At 30.8% G+C, this 16,915-nt stretch overlaps 2 protein-coding genes across 2 annotated transcripts; both read left to right on the top strand.

Moving 5' to 3' along the window:
- Positions 1-997: 997 nt before the first annotated feature.
- Positions 998-4,721, top strand: LOC104098915 (uncharacterized). Its single transcript, XM_009605771.4, has 4 exons — positions 998-1,263; positions 1,375-1,569; positions 2,504-3,943; positions 4,488-4,721. Exons 2-4 carry the CDS (start codon positions 1,396-1,398, stop codon positions 4,518-4,520), a joined length of 1,647 nt encoding a protein of 548 aa, XP_009604066.1. The 5' UTR covers positions 998-1,263; positions 1,375-1,395; the 3' UTR covers positions 4,521-4,721.
- A 2,428-nt stretch (positions 4,722-7,149) lies between these two features.
- Positions 7,150-8,546, top strand: LOC104098909 (uncharacterized). Its single transcript, XM_009605763.4, has 2 exons — positions 7,150-7,460; positions 8,089-8,546. Exons 1-2 carry the CDS (start codon positions 7,194-7,196, stop codon positions 8,416-8,418), a joined length of 597 nt encoding a protein of 198 aa, XP_009604058.1. The 5' UTR covers positions 7,150-7,193; the 3' UTR covers positions 8,419-8,546.
- Positions 8,547-16,915: the final 8,369 nt, after the last annotated feature.

Consider the following 16,915-nt stretch of genomic DNA (forward strand, 5'->3'; position numbering starts at 1 on the left):
TGCTTATAAATAGAAAATAATTTTCTGACATAACAGAGAAATATTTTTACCGAAAAAGGTCAATGATGGGCCCATGGAATTCTCATAATAGAGTGTCTAAAAGGACGTTACAGCCTTGAATGGTTTTGTTTTGTTTCTTCCGACTATAAACGGAAAAAGGGAAAAATTGATTCTGTTTCTTTCTTTTGGTTTTTCGTCCGGTATTCGGTATTCGCATTGAAATCCGATTATATTTGGTTTTGCACTGCGTAGGACGCCATTCGAGAAAAAACGCTCCCTACCAAAGATTTTTTCATACCCAAAGACTCGAACCTGAGACCTCCGGTTAAGGAAAGAGTAACCTCATCCGCTGCACCACATTCTTTGATGGTAAATTGGTTTTGTGTCTGTTACTGTTAGATACGATACTACTATTTATTTTTAGAAAATATTCCATCCGATCCAAAAAAAAGTGTCAGTTTAACTAAATTTAATTTGGTCTAAAATAAGTGTCGACCAAAAGTGCATTAATTATATTTTTCTCAAATCTACTTTCGCTCCAATAAATGATCTAAAAGTTATGAGGAAAGATAAAAGGACAATTCGAGGAAATATAACGAATAATATTTAGTCAAAAATAATCTTTTTGATTTATTATTAGATATCTTTTTAATGAGTGTTTCATAATCTTAAAAACACTTATTTTAAATCGAGGAAATTTAAGTTTTAACTATCTTTGAGAAAAATAGACACTTATATACACAAAACAAAAATAGTTACTCCTATTACTGCTTTGTCGGAAAACAACAGACGCTTACAGAAATAAGATCAATTAAAGATGTTCCATGAAAAGAAAAAAAAAGGTTTTATATACTGATAAGTTAATTATTGTTTTTAATAAATTATTAATTTTTACCTATAATTACTTAATAAATAATTTAATTATGTAAAAATGTTTTATACCATAACTAGATATAATTTGTTTAACTAAAACAAAAAAATTCAAAGATGTTCCGATGTTCGGATGTTGAGTTGAGGACGAGGAATTGAGGGTTACACTAATTCAAAATTTGAAAAATTTCGAAAGCATTCCGCGCTTGGTGGGACCCACCTTCTCAATTTTATGCGCGCTTTTCAACTTACCCAAACCAGCAACTGAAAAACACCTCAAAAGTGTGAACTGAAAGCGGCGATTCTCTTCACATAAAAAAGGGTAAATTCTGTTCAAATTATTACGGCCATGGACGAGCTATAGAAGCAGATTTAACATTTTAAATCAGTAAGGTAGAATACTATTCGATCCCCTTTTTATTTGTGACATTGAATTGATGAATTCTATTTAGTATAAATAAATATTCGTATTAAATTATTTTAACTAAGTATTTGTTTGAGCAGTATTAGTTTGGATAGTAGAAGATGGAGGCTCTGAAGAAAGCATATGCGGGGATAATTCTGAATATGGCAAAGGAGGCGGCAGCTCGGGTTATGGCCTCAGAGCAAAAAGCCCTTAAATTTCAGCAGGATTTGCATTCCACTAAAGAGGAAGCCCTTCGAATGCTTCTTCGTTTGAAATTAATGATTGATACTAAGGTAGTTCCAAATTGTGAATATTCTACTTAAGCTGCCTACTTGTTTGATTGATTGAATTGTTTGGTTTGACGACTTATCATGTCTCTTCATTTGTACCGAATTTAACTTTTGTTTTTGAAGCAACTATACATTGAATGATCTTATTCTTAGTATAGTGAGTGCTCCATTAGATTTTATCTGTCTTTAGAGCTTAGGAGAGTAATGCTATATTTTTCTCCATCTCTTTTGTTTTTGTTTTTGTTTTGTGTTGGATACTTTAACAAAGGCTTCAATCGATAAACATAACAATTATTTGATTATGTTCGTTCTCACATGTCTGTTAGTTCAACCAATACACTGTTGCAGTTATTTTAATGTGTTTTGTTATATATCCTTCTACCAGTTATATGATTGATAGGCTTTCTCGATCATATAGCACCCCCTAAAAGATATGACTAATAGAGACTTCTAAATTTTGTTGAAAATGTAGCATTATACTGAATAGAACTCATAACAGATTGAGTGCTATACCAGCAACGTTAACCACACACACAAAAAAAAAAGGCGTGTTTAGAGGGAAAAACTTGAGGGACTGGAAAAAAAGTTTATAACGACTTCAGTGAGTCCAGGGCAAAAAAATTTAAAGCTTAACTTCTTGTACAGATGTTCTCCGTTGTCTAACATCAATGGAGTTAAAGTACCAAAGAGGTCACTAATTAAAATTATGCTGGTGCTAGTAATGTAGCTGAATATTGCTTCTTACATTTAGCGTGGCACCATATTTTCTTTTTTGAATCTAAACGCGTGCATGAGGATTTAAAAGCTGAGACATATGGTGAAACAACTGTTCTATTCTTTGAGGCGATTTCACTAGAAAGACATAATAGTATATTCTAGCAGGATGTTGATTCCTATATCTCACAGTTTCAAGTGGTCTGCCTTATCTTTATTGCAGACAACTGAAGCTGAAAGATTGTCCCAAAATAAGCAAAGAAGAATTGATGAATTAGAAGCTCAGCTTAATGAAGCGGAAGGGGTGATAATAGATCTTAGAGCAGAATTATACAATGTTCGGGAGCAGTTGAATGAGGCAAAGAATAAGCATCTCCATCACTTGAGACCACATGTAAAAGAGGATTTGGTTTGTCGCAACAGTTATAAGTCAAAGCTAAATAATTCTGAGTCATTAAAGTTCCCTACTGAATTGGGATCCAATGTCTTCAAATCAGCAGACATGACAGACATAGCATTGTGCAATTACTCAACAGACAATCATATTTTGGCTGCAGAGATTGTGAAAAGCAATGAGCCCGAGATTTATCAAAATGGATATTGTGCAATAGAGATGAGCTTAGCAGATGAGAGATTGCATTCTGGAGATGATCCAAGTTTTCCCATTAAAGTTACACGGTTTACTGAACCAAGTGGACGAGATGCTGGAGCACACAATGTGCCAGTGACTAAAGCTAAGAAAATAGAGAATTTAGTTGGTGAAAAACCACTTAAAGGCCTTCCCTCTAAGCAGCGGCCCTATACATTCCGAGGAAAAAGACGAAGAAAAGCTCAATATGGCAAAACCAAAAATAGCTCTTGCAAGGTTCGTTGTAATAAGCTCATGTTGTCACAACGACCATTGACAACAATTTCTCGTTCTGCAAGATGCTTGCATGCAGGCACTTATTATGATAGTCCTGATAGTCCTTCCACTAATACCGAGAGAACAAACGTAGCAGGAAGTTCTTTCTTGTTGGGTAAAAGATTGCCACAAAACAAGGATCTAACCATTGCTGTTGCTCGTAGAAGTATTAGGAAAAGACGCGTCAAATACTTGGACGATAGTTTTCCTGCATCATTGTCACATAGCTCCCATTCTAATCACCCGATCAGAGCTGGTCAGCAGTGTCCATCTTTTTCTCATAGCAAGTCTAATGCAGTTGAATGCACTGTGAAATCCACTAAATTAACAAATGAATGTGATATTGAAGAGGGTGCGGGTTTTCTAACAGATAACAAGATATGTAGAAAGTCTGCAAGTGCAGATTCAAATGAGGACAAAGAGTTGATAGATGTGTCGGTGATTGTAGAGGAGGGTGATGATAAATCACTGCTTGACGTGACCATGTTACCAGTTGAATCTATCTTTGGAGATGACAAAGCATGTGAAAGAAGTAAGGAATCACCTGTTCAAGGTAACAATAAGACGCCTCTCAAGTATACATTCAGCAGGAAGCGTAAGAAGGATTCCTTGTTGAACCCAAATGAGAACCCTTCTCTAGTAAGCTCAATGAAGAAAAGGACTGCAGAGATAGAAAACATTGATCCAAGATTGAAGGATTCAAACCCGTTGAAGGATTCACCTTTAAGAAGTAAACAGTTGGTGCAGGTTGCTCGTCAGGTTAGTAGTAGTAAAACTCAATAATTTCAGGAGTCCATATTATTTGCTCTGCGACATTTTGAATTGTGCTTACAGTTTTATGCTGTGTTCTGATGACACATCTTTGATAAGTTGATATCTTTATGCCCCAATATCTGGAAATCCTCTATGAGTAAGTTAACAGAGGCATATGATTAAGACAAAAAGGTCTTTTGAAATAGTAGTTTTTTAATTAAATGTTACCATTTATTTTCAAATAATGCTTAGTTAGGAACTGAATTCATCTAGTTTAATGCTGTTGCATACTTGCAATTCTCAAGAGAAGTTCTCTGTTTCTTAAATGAGAGGATCAATTAATTAAAATAGAATCAGAATTCTGGAATGAAATCTTCTTAGCTGACAATAGTAGGTCGTGAAACCATTGTATAAATTGGTCTTTCAGCTTTTATCCACATCTACTCGATCGGATTCATATATGAAAAATATACATTGTGCCTTTTTTCTTTTAATCGCTTTGTTAGATGTCTGAAATTTCTGGCAATTTTGCTTTCCTCCAATCTTGCAGCTTGTCTCTCTTTCTGGAAGAAGCTGGTGGTAATAGTTTTGCAGTCCCTATGGGTGTTGAAGACCATAAATTTATAAGGCTTTTGGGCAATGTAGACGCATATTTATTCAATTTCCTGGTACCACAGCAATGGCTTAATATATAGTAGATGGGCTGTTCTTTTCCATCTCTGGCGGGATCATCGTGTAATTATCCAGGCATTATGAAAGTTAAGCTGTTTTTTGAGTGTCATTATCTGTTCTTTACTTCTTTATTTTGAGGAAGCAGCACAATGGGTTTCAACTTACTGAAGGTGTATAAGCCAGTTTATCTTTAGGCAAAAACTATCCGGACAAACTGCTTTTGGCACAAGCAAAGTGGTGATTGGTGAACCTAATCTTTGCTTGGTAGCTTTCCAGAAACATGATCTCACATATTCTGGAGCAGTTTCTGTCGAAAGATTTCTTCGTTAAGGTGTTTTGTGTGTGCAAGAAGTTAAAATAATAAAAATGAATTACACATAGAGGACGAAAAGATCAAGTGTGACTCATTTTCATGAGACTCCCATTGTCTACTGCCTTGACCATGACCATCCACCTCATTTAAAATTTGACCAAATGCCAGAAGAAAAAAGCCCTTTTTAAGTAACATTTTCTACTTCTATTTACCTTGATTGGGTAACTTTTCACTAAAACTCCCAACAACAAGCAATGCAACTAAAGACAAACTTTTCCAAGACGGGGCTACTCGTAAATAACATGTCTCTTTTCGAATATACAACACAGTTATTTGATAAATAAAATTCAGAACATAATACAAGAAGAGCTGAAATGCAAAAGAACTGCTACAATTGATGAGAACAAGTCCCAGCGCTGATAATATTCAACTTAAAATCATATTGATGCATGACTTTCGTGTATTTAGTAAATGGTAATTCACCAGCGAGTTTGGACATCTTTTCACCTTTTTTTGCAAAGCAATGTGAGTTCATGGCAAAATTCACTAACGCGATTGATTTGATTTTTTTGGGATATTATCACTTTTAGCCAGCACCAGAAATTATTTATATCTGATAGCCGAAAAGGTGAATAAAATTTGTATAATTTTTGTATATAACATACAGAATGTATATATATATATATACAAATTTTATACATTTTCGGCTATTATTTTTACAGCGGCTATACAATATCATTTCTACGATTTTTTTGTCTAGAAGGTCCACTAAAGGGAAAAAGCGTTCCGGAAAGAAACAATTTTCCAAGGCTCAAAATGCATCAAGTTATTCAAAACAAAGCTTGAAACTGTTCAAGTAAAAATCAAATGTAAACTTTGACCCACTCATCCTCTCTTTTCTGCTGGATTGTTTTCAACTTGCTATTTTGTGGGTTCATGTATAATGATAATGGTTTCTTTCATTCTTTTCTTTCCAATGGCCTGTGGCCACAGTATGATGTCTTGTTTCTATGTTGCAAGAAAGTAGAAGAAGTTCAAACAATAGTAGCTGAACAAAGCACTAATAAAATTTTACTCATTCGGCGTTTGAGAGATATGGTTGACATGAACAAACAAAATATGTTTGGATAGAAATAGTGATGATGTGCACATATCGGACACAAGTGGGGTCACATTGAGCTAATGGTAAACATCAAAGGACGTTGGCGTGCCTTTAGGCTCCCATGTAGTGTTGACACATTTCATCCATTTCTCTTGTCACATAGGATTCCTTATTCTTTCAGTTATTTATTTTTACTACACGTGCTATATAATTTTGACTAATTCCACCGAGTTATCTGTATTTTTCACTATCACAAGTATCGAATAAATTTATTTACCAAAATTTAGACAGATAAAAAGAAATCACTTAATATTTTTGTTTCCGCTAAAATTTGAACTTAAAACCTCATATGCTTAATACTGTAATGCATTGCCCGTTGAATATGGATAATAATGTTCGAATTATCATGATCAATAGTGACCATTTCCCCTTCTAATGCCTATGCTAGTTATCAAAATTAAAACTTACTTATCGGAAGTATTGGATGCTTGGACAGATGAAAGATTTTACATGTTAAATGTACTATCAAAAGAACGCCGCCAATCTCACCCTCTAAAGATAAGGGCGCAATAATACATAATCAAAATGGGGTAGAGGCCTCAAACTAATTCAGAGTTAGAGAAAAAATATTAAGTTAATATATCAACAAAATTGTCCTTTTATATCACATTAAAAGAAAAAGAAAAAGGAAAAAAACTATTGTAGAGAAGCAGGATTTCAAATTTCAAGGTGGTGATTGGTATAAGAACAGAATATTCTAAGCATTACTAGTTACTAGTTTATAAGAGAAGTCGATCCAATTCCTTAAGTTTAAATTGCTTTTTGGTATCATCTTAATGGTAAAAAGCCGGTGCACGCCTGAAATTGAAAAAGCCAAACAGTAACAAACAATTAAGTAAAGATAGAATAAATCAGTAGGAGCAATGATAAGATACAGCAAGCAGAGTGCAGAGGTTTCTGTGATAGTATATGAGAATGTTTTCTTGTCCCTCAAAAGACATTATCTCTTGTCACATCACCTGATCATTAAAAACTATGGCATTTCACGTAAATTTACCCCAAACTCATGCCTTATTTTTCCCTTGTACCCTCTCTATAAAAATCCCTTTTGGCTTCTCACTACTCAATAAATTAAAGATCTTTAAATATATTGTGTTAAGAAGAGTAAAATGGTGATGGTTGTAGGAATGGAGGATAGAAAGAAACAAGATAAATTACAAGCAGTATGGTTTGCTGCTGGAGTGGCTGCTTTAATGGCATGTTTGGAACGTGCTATGTTAGTTTCCTTTGTAGAGCAGTGGCGAGTAATTGCATTTCTTGCTCTTAATCTCTTGCTTTTAGCTATTCTTTTCACATCTAGAAGTACACCAATTACTCCAATAGTTGAAGAAACCAGCCCAGAATGCATCAGCAACACTACTAAATCCAAGATTGAGGTGAGAACATGTTGAATTATGTGACCATTATATTTAGCTTCCGTTTGGCCGTAATATTTGGGAACTTTTTAAAAAATTTATTTTCAAATATCAGTTTGTTTATACATTTTAACAATGTTTTGGCAGATTTTGAAGAAAAAAAATCTTCAAATCCCAAAAACGACCCTAGTGTATTTTTTTGAAGTTTTCCATGTATAAAACTTCAAATTATTTTAAAATAAAATGCATGTTCAAATACATGCTGGTATATAAGTAAACATTGACGCGTTTTAAAACCATGCGGGATTAGACTGTTACAATTTCAACTTTCAAAAGCCATTTTTATCTCATCTTCAAAAACTCTTTTTTTCAAAATTTCAACCAAATCTATGTTCTAACGCTAGCTTAAATGCTTGAATTGTTTTAAGCTATGTTGCTCGAACTTTAAAAAATATTGTTCGTGTGCGTGCCGGATTCTCCAGAAGTAATGTATTTTTGGAGAATATGATACTAACGTGACAATATTTTTTGAGAGTTCGAGCAACATATATATTAAGAGCACACGTTATTTTATTTATTTATCTATTAATTATATCTTCAACACGTTGCACACTTTTATTTATTTATTTATTTAATATTTCTTCAACAGAAAAGGAGAGTGGAAGAATGCAAGAAACCTTTGGTAGTGCCTTCTGTAGATGAAGTATCAGAAGAAGAAACAAAGGATGTGAAAGAGGATTATACAATAATAGACAATAAGGAAAATAGAGAAGACCAATTAGATGATTCTATAGATGAAACTCAGCAAATTTCAATGGAGGAATTAAATGAGAGAGCAGAGGCATTTATAGCAATGTTCAGACAACATTTAATATCTGATGCAAAGGCTTATAGTTATAGCAAAAGCTGCAGAATTCGAACTCCAATTATACTCAAAGGAGGTGACAAAACTTTTACCAAGCGTAGACCCATTTATTAATTAGGCCAACTAGTCTAGTTGGTGATCAAGATGGTTCTTCCCATTCAAAATAGCATTTTATTTTACTCTTGTAATGCTAAACTTTTTTTTTTCTGAATAGAAGACCTATCTTGATCTTTAGTTTACAAGTTACACATATCATTCTATTTTCTTCAACTATTATTTAGTAGCAACCAAAGGGTTTCTCTTGTTGTTCCAATTGCCACAATTTTGAAGCTCTGTGTATCCTCAATATATTTCAGGTACAATCTATATAGGCAAAGAATAAAAACTGATGTTTCTCAAGCTCTTGAAATGCAGTATTTTCTATTCGAATGAAAGAGAAAATATACTTTAAAAACTTATTCACATTCTATATTTAAATCAAACCATTGAATGCAAGATATTATGGTAAGGTGACATGAATTTTTACTTTAATTTTTAACTAATAAAGTTAATTAAATTGCTTAGTGTAATATCTTCTTTCATCTTTTCAAATTTTGATCTCGAATGAGATAAAAGAGCAATGATATTTAGACAACTTTAAAAGGACATGATTAGTAGTCTTTTTACTTTACATGCCTCGCCCCAGACCTTTTTGTTTCAAGTGAGTATATGATAGTAAGCGTGAAGGTAAGCTAATTACATAACCTTTGCACCAAGGGGCGGACCGGCAGAAATTCTGTATATGTATATGTATATATCTTAAAAATAATTAATTTAAAAATAATTAATTTAAAGTACTTAACACCCTAAATAAAATTCTGTATATGTATATGTATATATCTTTAAAATAATTAATTTAAAAATAATTAATTTAAAGTACTTAACACCCTAAATACTAAAAGCCTTTAGAGGATACTGGTTGAAGATACTGAGCCCCGTATAAAAATCCTGGGTTCATTGCACCTGTCATACTAGCCACATATATTCTGGCCTGCAATTAGAAGAGCACGCGTAGTATCTTGTTTTCTCTAGAATACTAGGCTGATCTAAACATTTTTATTCTTCCATATATTTGCATAACTAGTTGGGTATACCCTTTCGTCAAATTGTATGAGCCGCTGACTTCTTTTTTTAAATTTCCTATTACATGCGGAAGGGAAAGGGGAAAACCTTAAATGGAACTCACACATAATGTATGAAGAGTGAGTTTAATTTATATACATTGATATACCATATCACTTTTACCTAGGTGACTTGCATTTTTCAATATTACAAATACCTTTTGTTCAAAGATGGTTACTGAAGATAATTTTTAGTGACTTGACTTGATAGTGTACTAATATTTTAAATTATCAATGTATAAGAGTTAGACTTTTGTGTGCAGAGGCAGAGCCAGAATTTCAAGTTTATGGGTTTAGAATTCTAATTGTTTTAAATTATTGGGTTCTAAATTAATAATTTATCCATATTCAATGAATTTTTTAAGATAAATATAGGGTTCGAACCAAATCTACTGAGTTCGGCCGAACCCGCTGGCTACACTCTAGCTCTGCCCCTGTTTGTGTGAAAGACTTCAACGATACCATGAAAATAGCATGTGATAGTTAGTTTTCGAAAAGTAGCCAGCATTTACAAAATCATTGAAAAATAGTCATTATTTTATGCGGAGATAAAATCTGAACAAAAATACCCTAGCTGAAACACAGAATGTTCCAGCATAATATGCTGGATTATGGAGTACGTGCATATAAACATCCAGCATATTATGTTGGAATTCCAGCATATTATGTTGGAATTCCAGCATATTATGAAATTCCAACACATTATGCTGAAATTTCATGTGTAAAAAATTAGAACTCCAGTATATTGTGCTGGAACTTTTTCGAATTTTTAGGGTATTTTTGTTTAGATTTTATTTTTACATGAAAAAATGGATAAATTTCAATTACTTTTGAAACCGTGACAAATTTTCAAATAGCAATTTTTATTTTCCAACGATACCACTAATCACTTTTGGGATTTTTACCTTCCTATACTCATATAAAACTTTATTACCCTCCCTAATCAAGTTTTAACTTAATTACATGGCCATATACAATTTACCAATTATATAAAAATTAGTTTTAAATGAGTATCCTTTTATAGTATGAATTGAATAAGGAATCAGTTATTTCACATCCATGTTCTCTCTCCTGCTCGCTCTCTCTCCTACGCTCTCTCTCTCTCTCTCTCTCTCTCTCTCTCTCATTCTCTATTCTTTCCCCAATTTTTCTTCCTCTGATGTTATCTACTTTTTATCTTTTCATATTGTATATATTTTTAATGGAATTCATCAATAGATTTCAATCATTTTACTATAGAGTTTTAACTTAGCAATTTTCTTTCATGTTGCACAATTAGTATTTAAATTGAAATTGTCAATCAATAAATTTTGAAGGTGATTGACTCCCCACCATTGTCAGCCATTAAAAAGCTTTGAATTCGAATTTGGGTTTTCAAAAATCATTATTTGTTTGGATTGGGTGTTGTTACAAACAATTGAGAATATTATTTGGAGTTTATATCTCAATTTTGAGGGTATTTGGTGAACATTAGACTTAATTTTGGTTGAATTTCAGATTGAAACTCGAAGAAGAAGAAGAACACATGACATACAATATATACTTACGAAATTGTAGTAAAGTTGTATTATAATTGTATGTAAATTGTATCCTGTTGTAGTTATATATTTTTTTTATTTGAATATTGTATGAAAGTTGAAAATAGTTGTATAATGTATGAATCGTTGTATAAAATTTATATTTAAGTTGTCAATACTATCTTTTTACATAAACTTATTGATATATATCAAAATTGTATTAAGAGAGAGTTTTGATTGAAATTTTAGAGAGGAAAAAACACACGCCACATACAAAATATATACAAATCAGATACAAAATATACAAAAGATATATTGTATAAAATTTGTATGAAAATTGTATTTAAGTTATATGATGTTGTAGATGTATTTTAACTGGTAAAAATAATATATGAAAGTTGTAGATAAGTTATAAATAAGTGTATACTATATAATTAGTTGTATGAAATTTATTTTTAGTATGTATGAAAGTTGTAGATAAGTTATAAATAAGTTGTATATTATATAATTAGTCGTATAAAATTTGTTTTTTAGTTTATATATTGTTGTGGATGTATTAAATTTTTACGCAATTTATTTTTAATTTGTATGTTGTTATATCATACAAATTGGGTTGGGTATTGGATCCGGCTTCTCAAATGCTTTTTGTGAAGAAGGAACAGAAGTTGGACCCTAGTAAATTGTAGCGCTTGGTTGTCTTCCATCTTGAGCACTAATCAGTTTGTTGGCTCCGATATTTCTAAATCTATTAGGATTAGTTTTCTTCCCTTAGTCCAATGGTTGGAGAAATTAGAAGGTGGACAAATTTATAGCATCAGATCTAAAAGTGGGTTTAGTGATTTTTATGTCTCTTGAAAAGTATTACTACCATGGCATAATGGATTATCCTCAAATGATGTAGATCGTTGATGAATTTTGTCGCCGGAGGATGTTTGTTGTCAGATAAATATATTTTTAATTTTTTAAAAAAAAAAAAGAGGAGAAAAAAAAGGAAAAGGGTGTAAGTGAATCCCTTAATTTAAGGCAAAATGGTAACTGAATCCCCTAATTTAAGGCACTATTAATGAATTATATATAAATGTAAGCAAACCTTATTTAGGGCGGGTAATATACAAAATTAGTATAATTTTAGTAAATAAATTTCAAATATTGTATAGGAAAGAAAAAATCCTATTCACTTTTACTCATGTGGGTCTGCATAAATTTAGAGTTTAGCCCGTTGGGCCCAAATTGTAGTGTACATATTCTAGAGAAATTTCTATTGGCCTTAAAGTTTTGAGCGGTACTGACCCTCTTCCATCAAATTGTATACTAAACTTTGTCATTTGATTTGTCAGGAGAGTGATGCATTAAAGATTGAAAGCAACTACACGCAGATGAAGAGCTAAGATTTTAATTTTAAATGCTAAGATTCATTATATATATTTATATCTATATTATATTAAAAATACGAAGGCACTTAGCGAAATGTCGTTCGTCTTTTTTGCCCATTAACAATAGATTTCACTGTGGATAAATTTGTAATTTAATTATTAGTTTGAATCAATTAAAATATTAATTATTAATTCTTTCCTTATTTAAACTATGTAGAAAATCTAAATATTTTAGGAATTCAAAATCAACTATGATTTTCTTTGCATAAATTCTTTCCTTATTTGAATTATGTAACATAATTTTTATTCCTTCCATATTAGTTGACCTGATAGTATAAAAACTAATCTATAGTACTTCGCCAACGATATATGCATTGCTCTTTAGTAGGTGAGTTCTTTATATTTTTTTCGATTGTTCTATAGAATATTGTTGTAATCTTTGGAGTTTTTTCTTGTTTTAGTTTGTTGTTACTTTTGTTTTTAATGCTTTTATATGGGTTTTGGAAGAATTATTTTCCGTTAATGTATTTTTCTTTTCTTATTGTCCGTCCAATTCAACTTTTTTTAGGAGTAAAAGATTATGTTGATTTTGGATTAAAAGAGGTTACACGTTTAAAGAAATATTTAAAGACTAATGTAGATCAATATGGATTTCTGTGACTAATCTGCAGGTTTTCATTCTTAGTCAGAAGCTTCTTTCAAAATCTTTGAGGCCACCTTCTTTTCTTTTCTTATTTCCATCCAATTTAATTTTCTTTTAGTAATTAAAAATTATGTTGTTTGAGATTTTGGGTTAAAAGAGAATTCCTCATGTTTGACAAAAAAATCCAAACACCATTGTCGCTAATTTATAAAAAGAGCACCACTCTAGCAACATATATGTGCAACAAAATGTTGATTCTTCTCCTAACATTTAGTAATTAAAATCAATTAAATTATAATTAATTTATATAGTTTATTCTTTTTATTAGAACAATATACCATTATTGTAATTCCTTCGACGTTACAGTCAAATATTTCACGCGATGAGCTAATATTAAGAATTTTAATCAATAAAAATAAAATTAATTCCTTTAATTTTGAGGATAAATAATTAAATATTTGAGTTAATTAGTTAGCAAAAGAACTCAATTCAATTATTTTTTTAAATTCATCTTATAAGTAAAGATTATTTTTTTAGTTGACAAAACTTTTAGAATACATAAATTTATTTCCATAAGATTGTATTGAGGGCAAAACAAGTCAGAAAAAAAGAGCAAGAAGCACTAAGAATGAAACAATAAAAGATGACATATTAAATTATTATTAATTATTTTTCTTTCATTTTTTGCATTAATTCCAATAAATGATATTTTCCTTTATTTTCTTTACAGATTAGATTATTGGTTTTAAATTTAAACTCAGTAATATACTTATCAGTTATCACTATTTTTGATGAGCAACCTTTTCATTCCGGAATCACAAACGACCAAAAAAATAATATTTTAATTTGTGTTAGTTTACAAATTTTTGAAGAATCCTGATAAGTTTTTTGTATGACTTTTTTTTATTTTTGTCATAAAAATAATATCAATTTCATAAGATATCTCACAAAAGTCGTCAGAAATCACAATAAAACATCTAAGAACTTTATGAGACATAATATTTCCCTTTATAGTGCTAGCTAAATGAGATCAATATTCATCACTTTCAAAGCTTACACTTTTTTTAAAAAATATTTTATTTTATAACTCAAACACAATATTTATATATGATTAATGTACTTAAATTTTATAATACTAAGTATTAAGTGACATGGGTATACGTGCAAAACACATACCTTAAAAATAGATTTTATCTATCTATACTATATTAAAAGTACGAAGGCCCTTGGCGAAATGCTGTTCAACTTTTTTACTCCTTTAAAATATAGTTATAAAATAGTAATTTGATTTTTTTTAACTATTACCCTAATATTTAGGAATATCCACTTAATTATCCCTAATATTTAGGAATAACCACTTAATTATCCCTAATATTTTGTACTTTGACTTTTTAGTTCCTTTCGGTTCTAAAATTCCTACGTTTCTCAACTGGAAAGTTTCACCACTTTGTAAGTTTATTTTTGTTTTTTAATAAAATTTTCACTTTCAACTCTATTTTGATAAAAAGAAAAGGAACTGAAATTTTACACCCTGTTGCAGTCACTTAGTTTTTTACAACCTTTAAATTTATATGAGGAGCACTAGACATGGACGTATTTGCAATTCAAGAGTTCTCAAAATCCTTGTCTTCTTCTTTCCTACAAGTAGCTGTCAAATAAATTTACAAGGTTTGCTAATGAATAGGCGACAATTAGTGGAATACTTAATCTTCTAATAGACTCTATTCTTGAGTCCAATCTTGATTAATATATTCCAACTCGTGTGATCTATATTTCTTTTGTCTTTACTTAATTTCTATTACGATGTAATAAAATAGTAAGATGAATCTCTATTATGGCTATCTTTCATATTTCCTTGATGCATCGTCTTTTAAACTGTAAACATATCTAGAGAATACGTATTTTATCGCGTTCTGAATTCTATTAGCGACTCTTACATGATATTTTAAGAAAATTATCAAAAATTAACCGAACTGTACCGACACCAAAGAGAAATCGAGATGACCGGGACGCTTTCAAAAAGTTGTTATACAAAATAGAGTAATCAAAAAATTACTATGATATAAATTTAATAAAATAACCGCCTGAATCGAACTATTAAATTTATCTTGCTTGCTTGGATTTTTAATAACGTTTTAACTTTTGTATTTTATTGTATAAAGCGAATATAAATATAATACTTAGGTGAATTTTAAAAAAATAAATAAAATTTACTAAGGCAGTGTACACACGCAAAATACATAGCTTGTTAAAGCATGGACGTATGCAAAGTAGCACTAAACAACTTTTTTAAGTTTTTAATGATAACAAATTGCAACTCTTTGAATCTTATTATGATGAGTAGGATCTTAATTAAAAATCAAATTCTTAAATCATATTAGGATGACCGATGACCAACTAGAACAAGAGGATGAACCATCGTGAGTGGATTCAAATTCCTAAACATAATCACATTTAGGGGTGTTCATAGTTCGGTTTGGGTCGATTTTTCCCTAAAAAGAAACCAAACCAAGTAAGTCAGTTTTTTAAATATTGGAACCAAACCAAACCAAACCAATTAAGTCAGTTTTTTATCGATTCGGTTTTTGTCGGTTCGGTTTTTTCGGTTATTTGTCGGGTTTTGTTTTAAATATGAGACATACACTACCAAACGCATATTCCGGCGAGTACATTTTCAACGTAACGCTATCAAACCAATTGCTCTTTAAGAAATCTATCATTTACTAATATGTATTGATGATAATTGACTCAAATAGTGATGAATAACTTAAGTACTCAATTAAAAATCAATTATTTTTAATATGAAATAAATTATTGTACTTAATAAAAGAAAACTACCAATCAAACTAGAAGGCAAATAATTAGATTATTATAAAAGCAAAGAACTAGACTAAAAATACAAATGACTAATATGTACCATAAAGTTTTAGAAACTTTATATAAAAATATACATATATATAGGTGTAATAATAAATTTAAATAGCTTCTTTTATAGTCGGTTTGGTTCGGTTTTTTTTTTATTAAAACCAAAACCAAACCAAATTTGATCGGTTTTTAAAATTTAAAACCAAAATCAAACCAAACCTAAAAATATCGATTTTTTGGTCGGTTTGGTTTGGTTCGTTTTTTCGGATTTTTATGAACACCCCTAATCACATTTATAATTTTAAGGAACTTGTAATTTTACTCAATGTTTATTTTATAACTCAAATACATATACTTTAAATATTATTATTTATATTATTTTTAAAAGAATTTATTTTCATTAATATTGGGAACACGCGCAACGCACGTACCATAAGACTAGTATATATATATATAATGAATTTTTTTACACAAATACACTATTTGAACAAAAGCTACTGAGTAAGGCCGAACCATTGTAGCTCTCCCAGCAAGTGACATTAACCTGAAAAAATATTCTAGAGTAGATGGTACAAAGAGTAGCAACGTATAACGTGAAAGTTGAGGAAAAATTACTCTATATAAATTTGGGGAAAAACAAAGTAAAAGGACATCGCGGTTAAAGCGTGGTCAACGGATTTCAGATGGTTATTTATTTTAATAATTAGCACGGCCTCTGTTTCAAATTATTTAGCAAAGTTTGATTGACGATGGAGTTTGAAAGAAATACATATTTTAAAAACTTACTTATTAAATATATTATAATATTTATGTGGCTATAAAAGATTATCATTAAGGATAAAGTTGAGAATTTAAGTTAAAATATTTTCAATTTTAAAAACCTATTAGTTTTTGTTGAATGAATAAGAAAAAATGCTTTCACATCAACTCGAATGGAGGGAGTTGCATAGGGTAAAATCGGTTTATATTAAATGTTTGTATCATAGCGTGACACATGGAACCGGAGGCATATGGAAGATGAAGCAAGTGGAAACCAAGACCGAGGACAACGGC

Source organism: Nicotiana tomentosiformis, chromosome 2 (assembly GCF_000390325.3).
Source record: "Nicotiana tomentosiformis chromosome 2, ASM39032v3, whole genome shotgun sequence".
NCBI classification, from domain to species: Eukaryota; Viridiplantae; Streptophyta; class Magnoliopsida; order Solanales; family Solanaceae; genus Nicotiana; species Nicotiana tomentosiformis.

Bases quoted from the DNA above. Each gene is read 5' to 3' on its own strand.
- LOC104098909 (XM_009605763.4), top strand. From the start codon at position 7,194: ATGGTGATGGTTGTAGGAATGGAGGATAGAAAGAAACAAGATAAATTA. The intron at 7,461-8,088 runs GTGAGAACATGT...TTTCTTCAACAG, and splicing joins CTACTAAATCCAAGATTGAG to AAAAGGAGAGTGGAAGAATG.
- LOC104098915 (XM_009605771.4), top strand. From the start codon at position 1,396: ATGGAGGCTCTGAAGAAAGCATATGCGGGGATAATTCTGAATATGGCA. The intron at 1,570-2,503 runs GTAGTTCCAAAT...TCTTTATTGCAG, and splicing joins AATTAATGATTGATACTAAG to ACAACTGAAGCTGAAAGATT. The intron at 3,944-4,487 runs GTTAGTAGTAGT...CCAATCTTGCAG, and splicing joins TGGTGCAGGTTGCTCGTCAG to CTTGTCTCTCTTTCTGGAAG.